At 34.4% G+C, this 15254-nt stretch overlaps 1 protein-coding gene across 4 annotated transcripts in view; it reads right to left on the bottom strand.

Moving 5' to 3' along the window:
• slo (calcium-activated potassium channel slo) overlaps positions 1-15254 on the bottom strand; it is a 503706-nt gene that overhangs the window by 22928 nt on the left and 465524 nt on the right. For all 4 annotated transcript variants that reach the window (XM_081770216.1, XM_081770217.1, XM_081770212.1 and 1 more), the window contains 3 exons: positions 14473-14644; positions 9164-9388; positions 4052-4235 (listed from right to left, as the gene is read on the bottom strand). In XM_081770216.1, coding sequence (XP_081626342.1) covers positions 4052-4235; positions 9164-9388; positions 14473-14644 — 581 coding nt within the window. The remainder of the gene's footprint in view (positions 1-4051; positions 4236-9163; positions 9389-14472; positions 14645-15254) is intronic.

The raw sequence follows: 15254 nt of genomic DNA, 5'->3' as shown, positions 1-15254 counted from the left end.
CTCTACTGCTATTTTCGCGAATGTAATCTTCAATATAATGGTAAACACAAGGGTACTGTGCTACCACTAGAGTCTAACCCTGGACCATACGCACCGAAGTGTATATTAAATGCAGTAGATAAGTTACCAATTTTGGTTAAATGAATAAATAACATTAAAGTATTTTTAAATAACAATTACGACTAGTTTGAACATTTATTATTATTATTATTGTTATTATTATTATTATTAATAATAATAATAATAATAATAATAATAATAATAATAATAATCCATTAATATTTCAATTTTTTGGAGGCTCCACGAAGCATTAATGTGGATCGCTGAACTTCTTTCCCCCCACCATTTTCAAATGATTTCGCACCCTGGTGTTGATTCTGTCCTCCGTCAAGCGTTGAACATGCAGGAGCTTGGCAGACGAGCTGCTGGCGACAGCTCGAGACAAAACATCTTTTCTTCCCTGTAACTCAAACTGGTGACAGCAGTCATAAATAACTTTCCGTTACTAGCGTTACCCAACCTGCTAGCGGAGTTATCCATTTTATAACTTGACCTGGATTTTCTGCGTGGAATCTTTTTTTTTTTTTTTTTTAATCTTTCAGAGGACGGTACCGAGACCGAAACTAGTCTCGATCTTAACTCGAATTTGAGACCGAGCCGTGCTTTTCGAAATCGAGACGAGACCGAAACTCTCAGCCTCGTCTCGATAGAATTCTGTGGATGGTATCAAGACGGAGAAGAGTCTTGGTCTCGTCTCGAATTTGGAACCGAGACTACTCAGTCTCGTCTCGATACCATCTCTAGTGTTTTCTATGACATACATAATATACTTTAGATGTATATATATATATATATATATATATATATATATATATATATATATATATATATATATATATATATATATATATATATATATATATATATATATATATATATATAGTTTGTATACTGTAGTGCGTATGTATGGAGAAAATGTATTCGAATAATAAAATTTGGGTCCCCGGTTAACACGAACTCCTGATTTTTCAGTCCCTTGGAATTCGTGTTAAGTGGGTTTACTGTAGTTAAATACATTTGTTAAAAGTAAGAGAAATAGTATCTTCTTTATAATCTTGTCAGTCCCTCCCTTCCTCTTCTCTAATCTTACAGTCTCTGCACACCCAAACAATAAGATATTTATTCCGGGTTGCTTATAACTTTTATATAAGCTTCTTCAACACACTTGATTTAAGAGCGTTAACCCTTAAAGGATCCTGGCTTTTTGGGCTATTTTTTAGACTTTCAGTCAAGCCGCTACTGTATCGTCACTATTTATCCTAGGATCATGGTTCATACTTCATTCTCTTCAGAATAGAGCTGGCTTTCAAATGGTACCACTTGCATGCTCATACCATATATCAGAAGCGGGAAAAAATGTCAAAGTGAAAATTTTGGAGGGAAATTTTTTTCTCGAACTTTGGCCCCCCCCTGGACCCCCCTGTGTGATCGTAGTCACCTAAAAAAATCTGATAAATAGTACTTGGTATACTGAATGTGTGTGCCAAATTTCAAGTTTCTATCTTGAATAGTAAGGGCGGGAGAATTTTTATCAAAAATTCCCACAATGCCCCAAATTACCATAAAACACTATGATCTCAGGGAAAAAATTCCTGAGACATCCCTAATTACCCTAGGACTATAATCCGCCAATTATTCTCTTCAGAATAGAACTGTCTTTCAGGCGGTACCATTCACATGTCTCCATCATGTATCTAAGGCGGGAAATTCCTTTAAAAAGGGATTTTTGGGGCAAAATTTCCCTTTTTTCAACTTTTGCCCCTCTGGACTCCCCCTGTTTTTACGCAGAAATCGGAAAAAAACTTCTGGTAAATATTACTCGGTGGACTGAATGTTTGTGCAAAATTTCAATCTTCTACGTGAAAAAATAGGCCCACCAGAAAAAATTTCCCTACCGTGCCCCACTTTTACCCTATACAGAAGTATATTTGGATAAAAATTCACTGAGACGGCCCTAATTACCCTAGAATAATAATTCGACCGTCGTTCTCTTCAGAATAGAACTGCCTTTCAGACGGTATGACTCGCGTGGTCCTATCATGTATGTAAGGCGGGAAAATGACGAAAAACTGGATTTTGGGGGTAAAAAAAACCTTCTTTTACCCCTTTGCCCCTCTGGTTCCCCCCTGTTTTAGCACTGACATCGGAACAAAAAATCTGGTAAATACTACTTGGTGGACTGAATGTTTGTGCAAAATTTCAATCTTCTACGTAGAAAAATAAGCCCGCCAAAAAATATTGAACATAGGCTTAGAAAATGAGAAAAGAAATTTTTGAGTTATGACGTCATCACCTCCTATGTCTGGACGCAGGACGGTCTGAGACCATACGTAATGTCTTCTACAAGGCCTCTGGACTTGGAAAACAAACAAAAAAAAAAACCGGACGAAAAAGCTCAAATAGAAGAGAAATAACGCAATGTACCACGAAAAACGCGTATGGTACAAATTGTACCATAGGATCCCCAAAGGGTTAATAGCAACCAAGGTCTCCACCGAATCGAAAGCTTTTTTATAGTCACTAAACACGGGAACGGAGTGACAATATTACAGTAAACATTTTGTAAATTGCAGGGATAAGACTTAGAGGTAGTACAGGGACAGGGAGAACAGGAATTGCATAGTACTTCTTTGCGACCTCTCTTATGCAACAGCATAAGCATGGAACTTATCTTTCTTTGAATTAAACCGCTTCGTAGACATTTAGAAAGAAGCTGCACTAGGATTTTTTCCCGCTTCTTCGCCAGCTTTCTTTAATATGTTTATAGCTATAACTGCACTTTTCTTCTTGCAAGGGTATCTCTTTTCCTCTATATATTCCCTTTTTTCACTTCCAGTTCATTGTTTGCTATAGAATTGTTGAATGTCCTCCAGTATTTCTTTGCGATTTTTAGTGGTTTTGCCATTCTCTTCTTTTTTTTTCAGTACTATGATTTGCTTCCGTTCATTTCGTAGGCCTTGCGAATTTTTTTTTTTCAATGATTTTCCTTGAAGTTACTGTTGAACTTACGTATATTTTCTACAAAACATTTGCGTATTGTCTTGCAAATTTCCACATACTCTGTTTTGGATATCGCATTGGCATTATTAAACTTCATTTCTCTTTATTTCATCAGATGGCGTGCTTCTTCGCAGATTCCCTCGCCAGTCTTCCTTACCATAGTATTTTCTATCTTCATAGTTGTATCTACCATAACTTTTGTTATCTCTATTTAGCCACAATTTAGATCAGGGCCGTAACTTGTGGGGGCAGGGGGCAACTGCCGTTCAAAGGGGGCCCACTTTAAGATAAGGTTTTCTTACTCCATATACGATACGAATATGAAATACATGAAGCATCAAATAGGTTCACTACATTACATAAACAAAACAACACACAAAAGGTAAATAAAACAAAAATAAGTGGCGGGCCCATTTCAGTAAAAAAGTCTACTAGGGGCCCCAGAAATAATATTTATTCATGTGGCTTTGAGATTTGTCAATATTGTCCTCTTAATTAATTTGTCATGTATGGAACGGGCCTAGGCGCGTAACTATCAGCTCCGCAGACCTTCCATGCGGGAAGGCCCACAGGCTCTGGGAGGCCCAAAAGAGTAAGAGAAAGATGGAAAGAAAGGAACTATTTTCGAAAAACAACTTTTTCAAGTGGCCCAAATATTAATGTTTGCCCGCCCCTCAAGAAAAATCTAAGTTACAGCACTGATTAAGGTCGTCCCTCAGAGGCTCAAACCCAGGACGAATGCGGAACCAATCGGTTAAAATTAATGACACTCAATATAGGGACTGGAAGCAAGTTTAGAAAACAGTCGTTTTTACATGGCTAAAATTTTTAATTCAACCCACACTTAAAGGTCTGATAAATAGGAGAAGTGTCACTATCAAAAATCGTTTGTGACATTCCATTGGATTATGAATCACAAGAGAATACCGGTAGTTATTGTAATGTGAGAAATTTAAATTTTCCTAATTAGGGCCTATATTAAAATACTTACTTTGATTTAAGACACCAATAGTATCATCAAAAGTCATGGCTTTGATGTTAAGTGAGGCCAAAATTGCCTCCTTATCTGCTAGAGTAGGATCATCATTACTGGGCACTTTAGCAGAAAGAATAACACACATATCGCACAGATTTACATTCACTGCACGAAGATCTGCTCTACTTAAAGGTGAACCCTGAAACATAGAAAATCAACTTATTTAAAACACATTACGTACTAGATCGTAAGTTAAAATATTCGCGGTGAGAAAATAAATGAACAATAACAAATTCTTAAATTACAGCCAATAGGGATCAAATACAACAAAAAGAATACGTATATAAAATATTCTTCAAATATCATTACAGATTTCGTTACATTAAACAGTTAAATATTAAAGAGGACTAGAGGACAGAGTAGTAAGAAAACAATTATTTTTTTTTTTTAAGACGACAAAATTCTACAATATTGAGCTGCCAATTATATATTACAGCATTCATTCTAAAGAAATTTAAAGAACTGTATGCTTCCTGATGATAAAAGAAAAATGTAGAAGATTTTGTTTTATTTATTAGGCTAATAAAGACTAAACTCTCTCACATTATCAAGGAAATATATCAGCAGGAAAATGGGGTTTTTACATAGTTAAGTACTATAAAATACAGCATATAAAACGAGGATAATTCAATATGTAAATCGCAAAATGAAATATCTTTGAATCAGTGTAATGTGAAATCAATGTATGAACATCACTCGTCGCTTTGATCCTTTCCGCAAGTGTAAGTGTGGGCAGTAACACCTCCATTTATCGTAGACAGCGCTAAATTTAGTGGTAAATGTCTTCTGTGGTGGAGAGTCATTTGAGTGTCAAGTGGGTAAGATGGCAAGGAGTTAGCTGATTGTAAGCGTGTCAGGCAACGACCGTAATTTGATTTTCGTGGCCCCAGAGCAAATATCCTGAGCAAGTGCACAAGGAAATGGTGGTTGTTTATGGTAACAAATGTTTCTCCAGGAAATCAGTTTTCAACTGGATGGAACATTTCAAACATGATCGAACCGCCGACAGTGATAGCGATCATCCTGGTAGTATAACAGAATTTCACAGTGGAGCTACTAGGAAAGTTTAAAACAGGATCTGGGCCAATAAATATCTATCTCCGAAGTGGCTTTACAGTTGAATTGCTCACAAGGAACAGAGTACAGGATTGTTAACGACAAATTTAATTGTAATTTTGCACGATGGATTCCAGTTTCTTCCAGACGTGTTTTTTGGGGGTCATTTCCCCCCGGAATTCTGAGAGTGCCCCCCTGGAGGAGACCAAATAATACGTCTATAATATAATAGTAAATAAAATAGTACCAGCAGTGCCCCCCGCAAAATACTAAGTGTGTCCCCCCGGAACATTTTGTCTGAAAGAAGAACTGATGGGTTCCCCGTGAGTTCACCGACCAACATAAAGAAACTAGAATGGTCCTATCATTACATCATCTCATGAGGTACGTAAGGTTTTCTGAACCGCATCGTCACTAGTAACGAATTCATCATTCACTCTGGAAACAAAGGGCATTAGTATGGAATGGAAACATCCCTCATCACCTAACAACGAAGAAGTCTAAGTTCACATAATCAGTAGGAAAGATGATGGTTACCATCTTCTGGGACAGTCAAAGCATTCTACTGGTGGAATTTCTGGCCCCTGCTTACACTCACTTTAGGCACGTATTGCCGAATCTTGACGAAGTTACGGTCAGCCATTCACAGAAAACGTCCAGGTGCTTTAAGAGCTGGAGTTCTGTTGGATGACAATGCTCGTATACACAGTGTCAATACCATAGTGGCTTACGTAAGTCTTTAGGTTGGAAACGACTGCAATATTCATCATACAATCCGGATTTGGCATCATAGGTCCTTCATTTCTTGGAACTACTGAAGAATCATCAGAGTAATCACCTGTTACAGGATACGGCGGAAGTCCATAAGGAGGTTAAAAGCTGGCTGCTACATCAACGACGAATATTCTTTGCTGCTGGGTTTATAGCTCTTGAAACGCCGGGACAATGCTTAAATGTACATGATTATTACATGGAGAAATAAATCTGATTTCGTCAGGTAATTCTTTACATTTTTCTTTCTATACCATTTTGCGACATCAATATTATTTACTACGAGAAGTATACAGTTCGAATCTAACCATAAAAGTTATAAGAATAATTATTTTATCTAGATGAGTATTTTATATAGAGCCAAATAAGCACTAACCATGTCACCGTGTAATTGCGAAGGATAGATAGTTCTTGCCGCTCAAGTGGTACCACATTCTTACCATCTACACATTTATATACTAATTATTTGCGATATAATAGCAAGGTTGTTCAGAGCAGTGTTGCTACTCTCGATTGATACCAAGATTATTGATCAGATTTTGAAATTGCTACCATTGTTGTAATTTAATCCCAATGAGTTAAAAGAAAAAGAATAACAACATTAAACGTTAACATTAAGAACATCCAGCACTAAATCAATTTTATAGACACTTCATTTCATATCATAATTAAGCTATAATTGAGCGCAATTTGTAGCTTTGCGTTTGTTGAAGAGAATTGGTACTTAATGATACAAGACACCGAAGCTGGTGATAGATCACCACTAGGTGCCAGGGGCTTGCCCTGATATATTGAAAAAGACTATAATAATAATAATACTACTACTACTACTACTACTACTACTACTACTACTACTACTACTACTACTAATAATAATAATAATAATAATAATAATAATAATAATAATAATAATAATAATAATGTTTCAGCCCGTAAAGGACTTTACCGACGAGGTGGCATATTTACAATTAGGTAATGTGTAGTCACTGCATTGTTCACATAGTCATTATTTACGCCTTTCTGAACCGACAGTTCACTACCGAGTAGTTTTCCAAGCCTTTACGATGCTTGATTAAGTCAGGAAATCCTGTAGCCCTGACCACATGCAGCAAAGGCTTTCATTGTTTCATACGGAAGCACCGTGTAAAATTTTAGAAGAGTAACAGACAAAAGAAAATTAAAAATTTCTTATGATTTAATGTTAGTTATATTTTTCTTCAAAATAAAAAGTTGGCTTTCAAAATAATTATTACAACAATAATATATTTTTAAAAAATCGTAGCTATCGAAATAAGTACGAAATAGAAATTTAAGTTTCGTAGACACTTTTGTATGTATAATACCAACAGGGGCGGATCCAGGACCGACTTCTGGGGGGGGGCGGTTGGTTGTCATACTGCTACTTTTAAGGGCTCCAAACTTTGGGATGGGTTTTATTTATATATATAAAATAAGAAAGTTTCCTCTTCTGGGGGGGGGCGATTGCCCCGATCGCCCCCCCCCCCCTGGATCCGCCCCTGAATACCAACAAATAATTTTTGTTTCTATAGTTTATATGATACGTATTTCGTTCGTTTCTTTTAATAATTCATATGGTATTTGGTCTCTCCTCATGGTAGAAGAGAGACGGTATGCAGTGGTATGCTATACCGCCTCTGTTTTTTCAGTGACGAAGGCATACCATCTCTGGTTTCTCAGTTACCAAAACATGCCGTCACTGGAGAGTAGATGCTAAAATATCTATAATAAATCTATTTTTATACACAATAATTGACGAATAGCTTTGCACGTAAGAAGATTTTAGTTCTTACCTAGAAATAATTTCTAAGTTGACAACACCAACATTTTTGTTATCTTTTTTCTACATTTTGTTTTTAAAATGAGGGATGTGCCATATTAAATGTTTGTTTCGTATATATATGTCATACGGAAGAGGACACAAAAGTTACCTTTTGAAACTTGTATCCATTGAGCTTCCCAATGAGGTATGGCTCATATCTCTGTATGTGCAAGCACTTTTTTCTTACGTACGACAAATAACAGTGCTGCCACAGTCCACAAACTTTAAAAAAATGTATTTTTATTTTGTTTATTATTATTATTATTATTTCGCCTTTCTCGGTTTGGCACGGGGGCCACGAAAGTTACCTCGTTGAAATCTGTGCCCCATAAGATTTTCAACGAGATATCGCTTATATCCCTGTGACAATTAGGAGCGCCGCTAGGGCTGCCAATGTCAGGATATACCAAAATATATTTCGAAGAATTTGTACAAGGTGATTCTCGTAGGAAACACGTTCGGAACTTAGTGTTGAACTTTCGCCCTTCATTTTTTTTTACATGATGTTCCCAACGTATGGCGTACACGTGAAAATATTTTTTCACGTGTACGACAAGTAACAATATTGCCAGCCCCTCCCAACTCTCCAAAAAACAAAACAATTCTCATTTTCTTTTTAAAAAATCTTTTTCTTCTGTGGGTTTGCAGGGGAGGCACAAAATTTAGCTCGTTAGAATCTGTGTTCCATAAGCTTTACAACGAGATATATTCTTGTCCCTGTGACAATTAAAAGCGGTACTAAGGCCTTCAACGTAAAGGTCCAAGATTTCCTTGAAATCCCTGTCCGTCCTGAATAATGCATATAAATGTTGTGTTTTGAGCATAGACGGATTTAGGGGTTGTCGCCTGTGAGGGCGGATCTTCCCACAGGAAATCGTTAATATAAAAACTCAGTTCTTGGGCATTTTCGTGTATAATTCTCTATAATATATCATAAGGATATATATATATATATATATATATATATATATATATATATATATATATATATATATATATATATATATATATATATATATATATATATATATATATATATATAGCCTATATAATTTTTTTCAGAAAGTTGTTGTCAGAGAATTAAAGTATTTCCATGTTCGTCCTCCCTAGTGTAACTACAGAGAAACTCTCCAATCGTTTTCAGTCATTATGTAAATAGAAATGCAATCTTTTAGGCAATATACCGTCACTGTATTTCAACATTTAGATAGCCGGTATGTCGAGTCAAAATCGTAATAAAACATACTGCCTCTGCCTGTTTTCCCCACTTCGAACACTGCATATATATATATCCTCTATTCCTTTCCTTTGAATGTGATTCTTCTTATTGCCGGGAACATTATAACACTGTAAGCATATTTTTTTACACAGTTCGTGAAAGAGAAAAAACTATTACTTACGTTAAGGACTGATATTTTAGGCAGATTCTGTAACATTTTCCATTCCCTGCGAATGTAGTCTACTGAACCAACAATGACAACATGTTTTAGCTCGTGGTAATGGAAATTGGAGGCACGCAGTGGCATTACTAAGTTCCGAAGCCCAATTAGAGGAGAATCTGGATCAGCAAATAGGCACACAACTACATGTCCATTAAGCACAGTCATCGCTGCCTGATTTCGGTCCTTTAGAATACAAAGAAAAATACATTAATATTTATAATGAAAAATGCACACAAACACACATATATATAAAGAATAATGCAATATTTACTTGTATTTCTGATGCTTGAAATAGCTAAAATTTTAAAATACAGTGGGCCATAAGTCACTTGAAATTAGCAGTTATTCAGTTCTCAACTGACTAGAGTAACAGTAGCTGATTGACTTAAACAACAAGTTAGTGTGTGATTCGTTAATAATACATAAGAAGTGATTTTATAAAGGATTTAAATCTTGTAACACCTGTAATTAAGTAAGTTTACAATGAAATGAACGCGTGTTTGTACTTCAGAAGTGGTGATTGCACGGTCAGAAACTACCAAGATATGCTTGAGTCATTTGTGCAGCGTTTTCCGAACACTGTGCCTCCATCTCGAAAAATAATTCAAATCTTGTAATAATTTTATAGTTTAGTATGTTTATAAATAATTAAATTCAAATGCATTTTTCTCAAGTGCTTATGATCCAACCTGTATTGTTGCAAGTTTCCACGAATATTGTCATTTATTAATTATACATTTCCGAAATTTTCTCAGATTTTCTCAGATTTGCCCAGCTCCCTTATACCTCCCGTGGATACGGGCCTGTTGCAGATACTTTACTTTGGATGTTATAACTATTTACAGATTATTCAGTTGTGGATTTGATAATGATTACTTCCAATCGCTTTGAACAAATTTGCAAATTCAGAATGTATCTAAATTCAGATGCATTTTAGTTGTAAACGATAACGCCTGTTGCTTAAGGAATATGCCGTTTGTAACAAGTTGTATTATTTCATTTTGAAAAAAAAAAAGTAAAATTTTTATCTCCATCCAGTTGGAGAGCAGAATTCTATTGAAGACATAGGTTTTTGTTTTTTTAAATAAAAAGAGATCTATGTGTATAGTTACATTTATCTAGTTATTGAATTACCAGGAAATAGAAATAAACATAATTACACACACTAAAAAGAGGTACACTGTAAGCTCTTTTATCTAAACATTTCATCAGGTAACTGACACACAATTATAGTCATACGTCTTGCAAATAAAATCAGAAAAATAAAAACACTGCTGAATAAAACTGCACTTATTTAATAAAAACACATTAAGTGTACGTCTGATGAGGATCTTGGCTAGAAGATCGAAACGTCACGTGTAAATGTGTTTTTATTAAATAAGTGCAGTCATGTTCAGCAGTGTGTTTATTTTTCATCAGGTAGGAGGGAAAGAAGTAGGAAGAAAAGAAGTATTTTTTTCTAATGTATTTGCTCATTGCAAGCACGATCCAGGATCTTCTTTGGGAGTCGACGTATATACGTACATTTATTATATATAATTATTCATGTGTAGAGAGTGGAAGTATGGAACCATCGCAATGAGTATGAAAAGTATTGAACATGAATATATTTATACACCAATACATTAAGCAGCTACTTTCAAAAAGAAAGAGCTCGCCGTAAATTTATTGAAAAAGTAAAGCAAATAATCAAATAAAAAAAAATATATATGGAAATTATCTAACTTACCATGAAGTCTTCCATGATACTTTCAGATATACAACTCTTCAGATTTTTGGATACAGATGAAAAACTGTTACTTTTTTCCTTCCACTTATAATTAAGTTTGTGTGCACTATTTACAATTACGGACACACTGACACTGAACAGTGTTAAATTCAATCACCTGCTACGTTTGGTCATTATGTTAATAACTTTTTTCAGATCAGTATCCTGGTCCCAATGAATTGATAACATAGCAAGATTTGTTAATCGCTCGTTCCCTTTTTGATCTTTCAAAAAAGTTTTTAAAATGCTCTAGGTTAGAAAATAATCTCTCTGCCTTAGCTGTGGAGAGGAATAGGATGGCCAAAACTTTCAAAAGCTGTGGATTGTTGGATACAAATCAACAGGAAATGAAACTAAGGCTGAAACAGAATCCGAGGAATGAAGTCTCTTCCAACACTTTTCCACTTTTGACACCATAGCATGTAGTCTGTTATTATTTGCGTTTCACTTATATTTTGACGTAAGTATATGGTCAATTTCTTTACAATCTCTTGCAGTTGATTTTATATTTTGGGGCAGTAAAATCTGAAAAGCAATCTCAGCGTATCCTTATTCTGTTCAAAACGCGATGTTAGATTCGAAATTAGGTCATCGATACAAGGTATAGAAATAGCTCTTTTGAAGTACTGCTCCAGTGTTTTTGGACAGTTCTCTCTTTATTTACTTGTGTTTTTCTTCTTTTTCTTTTTTCTTTCTTTTTTCTTTTTCTTTTCTTTTTCTTGTTTTTTTGCAAGACATTGAATTTTTATTTCGTTATCGAAAATATTTTTCGTGCTCCGGGATGCTTGTTGGAAGATATCGTTAATGTGGCTTCCATATTTCCTGTTCTTAAAATTTGCATTTGTTTTAAGATTTCTTCTGTATATTCCATTGCTGTATTTATAACATGTTTGGGATTTGTAAGTAAGTTGAAAGCCAAACTGTTAAATCAAGCAACTTTTCGTTTGTTAACAGAGAGATCAAAAAGGGAACTTTTCTCCTAAGCTGACAATAATTGCTGAGCAGAGTTGTCTTCAACATTGGAAGGCGGGCAGATTTGAGGCTTATTCTGGGGGGACATCAATTTCATCTCACTTTTCTCTGTGCCAATCAGACACAAATCATCACATTAAAAAAAAAAAAAATCAAATCAGATTATTGGGGGGAAAGTTCCCCAGTTCCAAGATTGGAGGGGACGTGTCCTTCTTATCCCCTCGGGATTTGCGCCAGTACTTACGGCAAGAAATTGCAAACTTACAATAACTGGCTGAAATAGTTCAAGAAAAACTATGACGGCATCATAGGGTTGCCATATTTCAAAAGTGAAAATCCAGGGCGCTACTAAATTACGAGAATCTTTGAAATACTTAAAATGAAAAGAAGTGTTATATAGTAATTTACTTTCTTTCATTAGATAAAGTTGTTCAAGTATTACGTAATCACATTTTTAGTCATTTCACTAGACCTTCTCCCTAGTTAGACAAGCGTAAGCAGATGATTTACCCATAAGCAGAGGATAATTATAATCCTGTAAAAATAAAATAAAATAAAATAAACTATAATATTCCCTTCCTTTCTTCTTGGCTGAAATCCGGTACATTTTTTAAAAATATTTTCGGAACGCCGAGACGCAGATCTCAATTCCGTGACGGTCTCGGATTTTCCGGGACGAATGGCAACCATGACGCTCAACAAATTTTGTGTCACACAATCTAGGTTTTTTTTCTGTTAATAGTTCTTGTATGCATTGTTTCAGCGCAATACCAGAAAAATTGTTATTTCGAAACAAATCGCAAACGTCTTTCATGATACCTGATGTGAGAGACACTCATGACAGAGGAAAGTGCTAGATTTAACTGATGATTTGTACAATGTTTTAAAAAGAAAGCCCTGGGGTATATTTCTCTCAGTTTTGACTTTATTTCGTTTATTTTGCCAATCATGGAAACCGCTGTCTCCTCAATATTCAAATCGCATAGTTTGGAAGTCTACCGTAGTTTCGCAACTGTGAAACGAAATTCACTTGTGTTTGGATAATTCTGTATATACACACATATATACTCTTATAGAGACTTACAAAATTATTTTGGTTATTTTATTCGTTCACAAATATTTATAACTAGTGGTTGTATGCACAGCAGAGATGAGTTGTGCTTATTTTTAAGTGAAAGGAAAGAGTGAAAATGTATTACTTTACCTGTAATCGATTTCAGCCCCAAGCAATGGTGTAATTCTTACGTTTCAAAGGAAACAGTCCCGTTTAATGAAAAGATTATTTTTTTCTAAATTATTCTGAAACATTTTCCTTATTCATGGATGAATCCACCCCCTACCCTCTTATTCTTGATCGATTAAAACCACATGCAGTCACGAGAGTTAGAGATAATTTATGCCATATTTAATTAAAATTGAATATTTTTTATTAAAGTTATCATGGGAAATCGCTGTATCATCAAATTATGTGCAAATTTCTAAGTTGGGAGTAAATTTATCCCTGTTTTTTTTTTTTTTTTTACGTTTCATACTTGAACTATTTCAACCCCTATTTGCCATGCTTCAAGAAAAGTACACTGCAGAAGGATAATTTAAAATCGTGTTAATTTACCTAAGTTTTCGTTAACAAACGGACGACAGATGCACTCACAAATAGATGATCGGTTCAGTACTCTTGTAAATTACATTTTTTTTACACTTAGAAGTCAAGGCAAAACTTCATGAAAAGACACATGACGATTCCAGTATTTCTTAACGTGACTATACTTAAATATAGAATTCAACAATGTCTTTTCTTGAATTATCGAGTGTTTATCAATAACTTCAGCAATTCTCAAACACATTTTCAAGTTTAGTTTCACAACAAAAGACGACTTCTAAATATAATAACAGGCAGACAACGTTGTGAGCAAAAGAGAAAGAACAAAGTTGGTATATTTAGTTTAAAATGCAAGAAGAATTAAAGAAATGCTTAAGGAAATAACAATTGGTTTGTGCAAATAGGAAACAAGACGACAGCATATAATAATAAGATAGATATTTTTTCTTAAGTACAAATATAAGGAATATGAGAACAAAAAATAGTCTTACTTAACTGTATGATTATTGTAATTTCATATCAGTAAGGTAGCTTAATTACAAGAGCTTTACTTCTTAGGCATTACTAGGTTTTGGTGCATTTCATAAGACACTTGTAATGTTTAAGAAGTGAATATTTAAAAAAAACTGATCTTTAATACACTGATTCAATTAATTCATTTTATATAAGTATTCCTTAACAATTTGATCAGTTTATGAGGGACAAACATATGTTTCGAGAACATACAACAGAGCATAGCTCTAAGAACTTCATCCTCAATTTCATACACTTCTCCTTCACATCATTTTAAATTTTTAAAATATTATATGCACATAATAAATTTTGCAAAAAAAAAAAAAAAAAAAAAAAAAAATCCAATCCATTTCATCAACTAAGTTTTGAACTCACTCGAATAGTGGATAAATCAGGCAAAAATTAATTACATACCAGTATACATTCCTCTAACGATTTCGCCGGACTCCAGTGAAACATTCCTGTGGAATCGTACTTCATTTCCGTCTTTTCAAAATCGAAATCTTTCGCTTGGTCATCTGCAATGCCCACTTGAATACTTCCGTTGTTGTTCATACTATTACCACCTGAGTTTCGACTAGTAGGCCTGGAAACAACACAATTCGATAATAAGTTGTATACGAAATGCACTTCCAATTTCGTGTTAGCATTTACAATGTTTATAATGTCAAGTTATACTAGAATCTACACCTACAGTGCTTCCATCCGTTAAATAGTGTGCCGATCGTTCACATTTTAGGCGAAAAAGAAAGGACGATTTCATTTTAGGAAAAACATATCGTGAAGCCGTTTTAGGATATATCTGATGTGTTCCTTCCTTCTTAGTTTCATAATCATTGACTACTTTCAAATTGTATTGTTAGTTTCACGTAAAATATGGTTTTCTTTATCTATAAATTATTTACTTCATTACTGTAATTTTGTATTACGAAATATTTTAGAGTAATTTAACTAATTATTCTTTTATATACATATATACATAAAAGATTTTTGGTTTAAAATCTACACCTATATTGTACTTAATTTCTATGCTTTATCTAACACACATATATACATGCTGCGAAATTAAGAAATAATTCAGGATAACTGAGTAAAAAGTTAGAACTCAGATATAGCTCTGTTCCCATTGTTTTTAGTCAGGATTTAGCTCAAAATTGAATTGAAATGAAATTTTTGAGTTTTACATCCCACGCTTA

This window comes from Thermobia domestica, chromosome 1 (genome assembly GCF_964235325.1).
Source record: "Thermobia domestica chromosome 1, izTheDome1.hap1.1, whole genome shotgun sequence".
In the NCBI taxonomy this organism is placed as follows: domain Eukaryota; kingdom Metazoa; phylum Arthropoda; class Insecta; order Zygentoma; family Lepismatidae; genus Thermobia; species Thermobia domestica.
The sequence above is the reverse complement of the archived record's forward strand: the minus strand, read 5'-3'. Positions and strand labels throughout refer to the sequence as shown.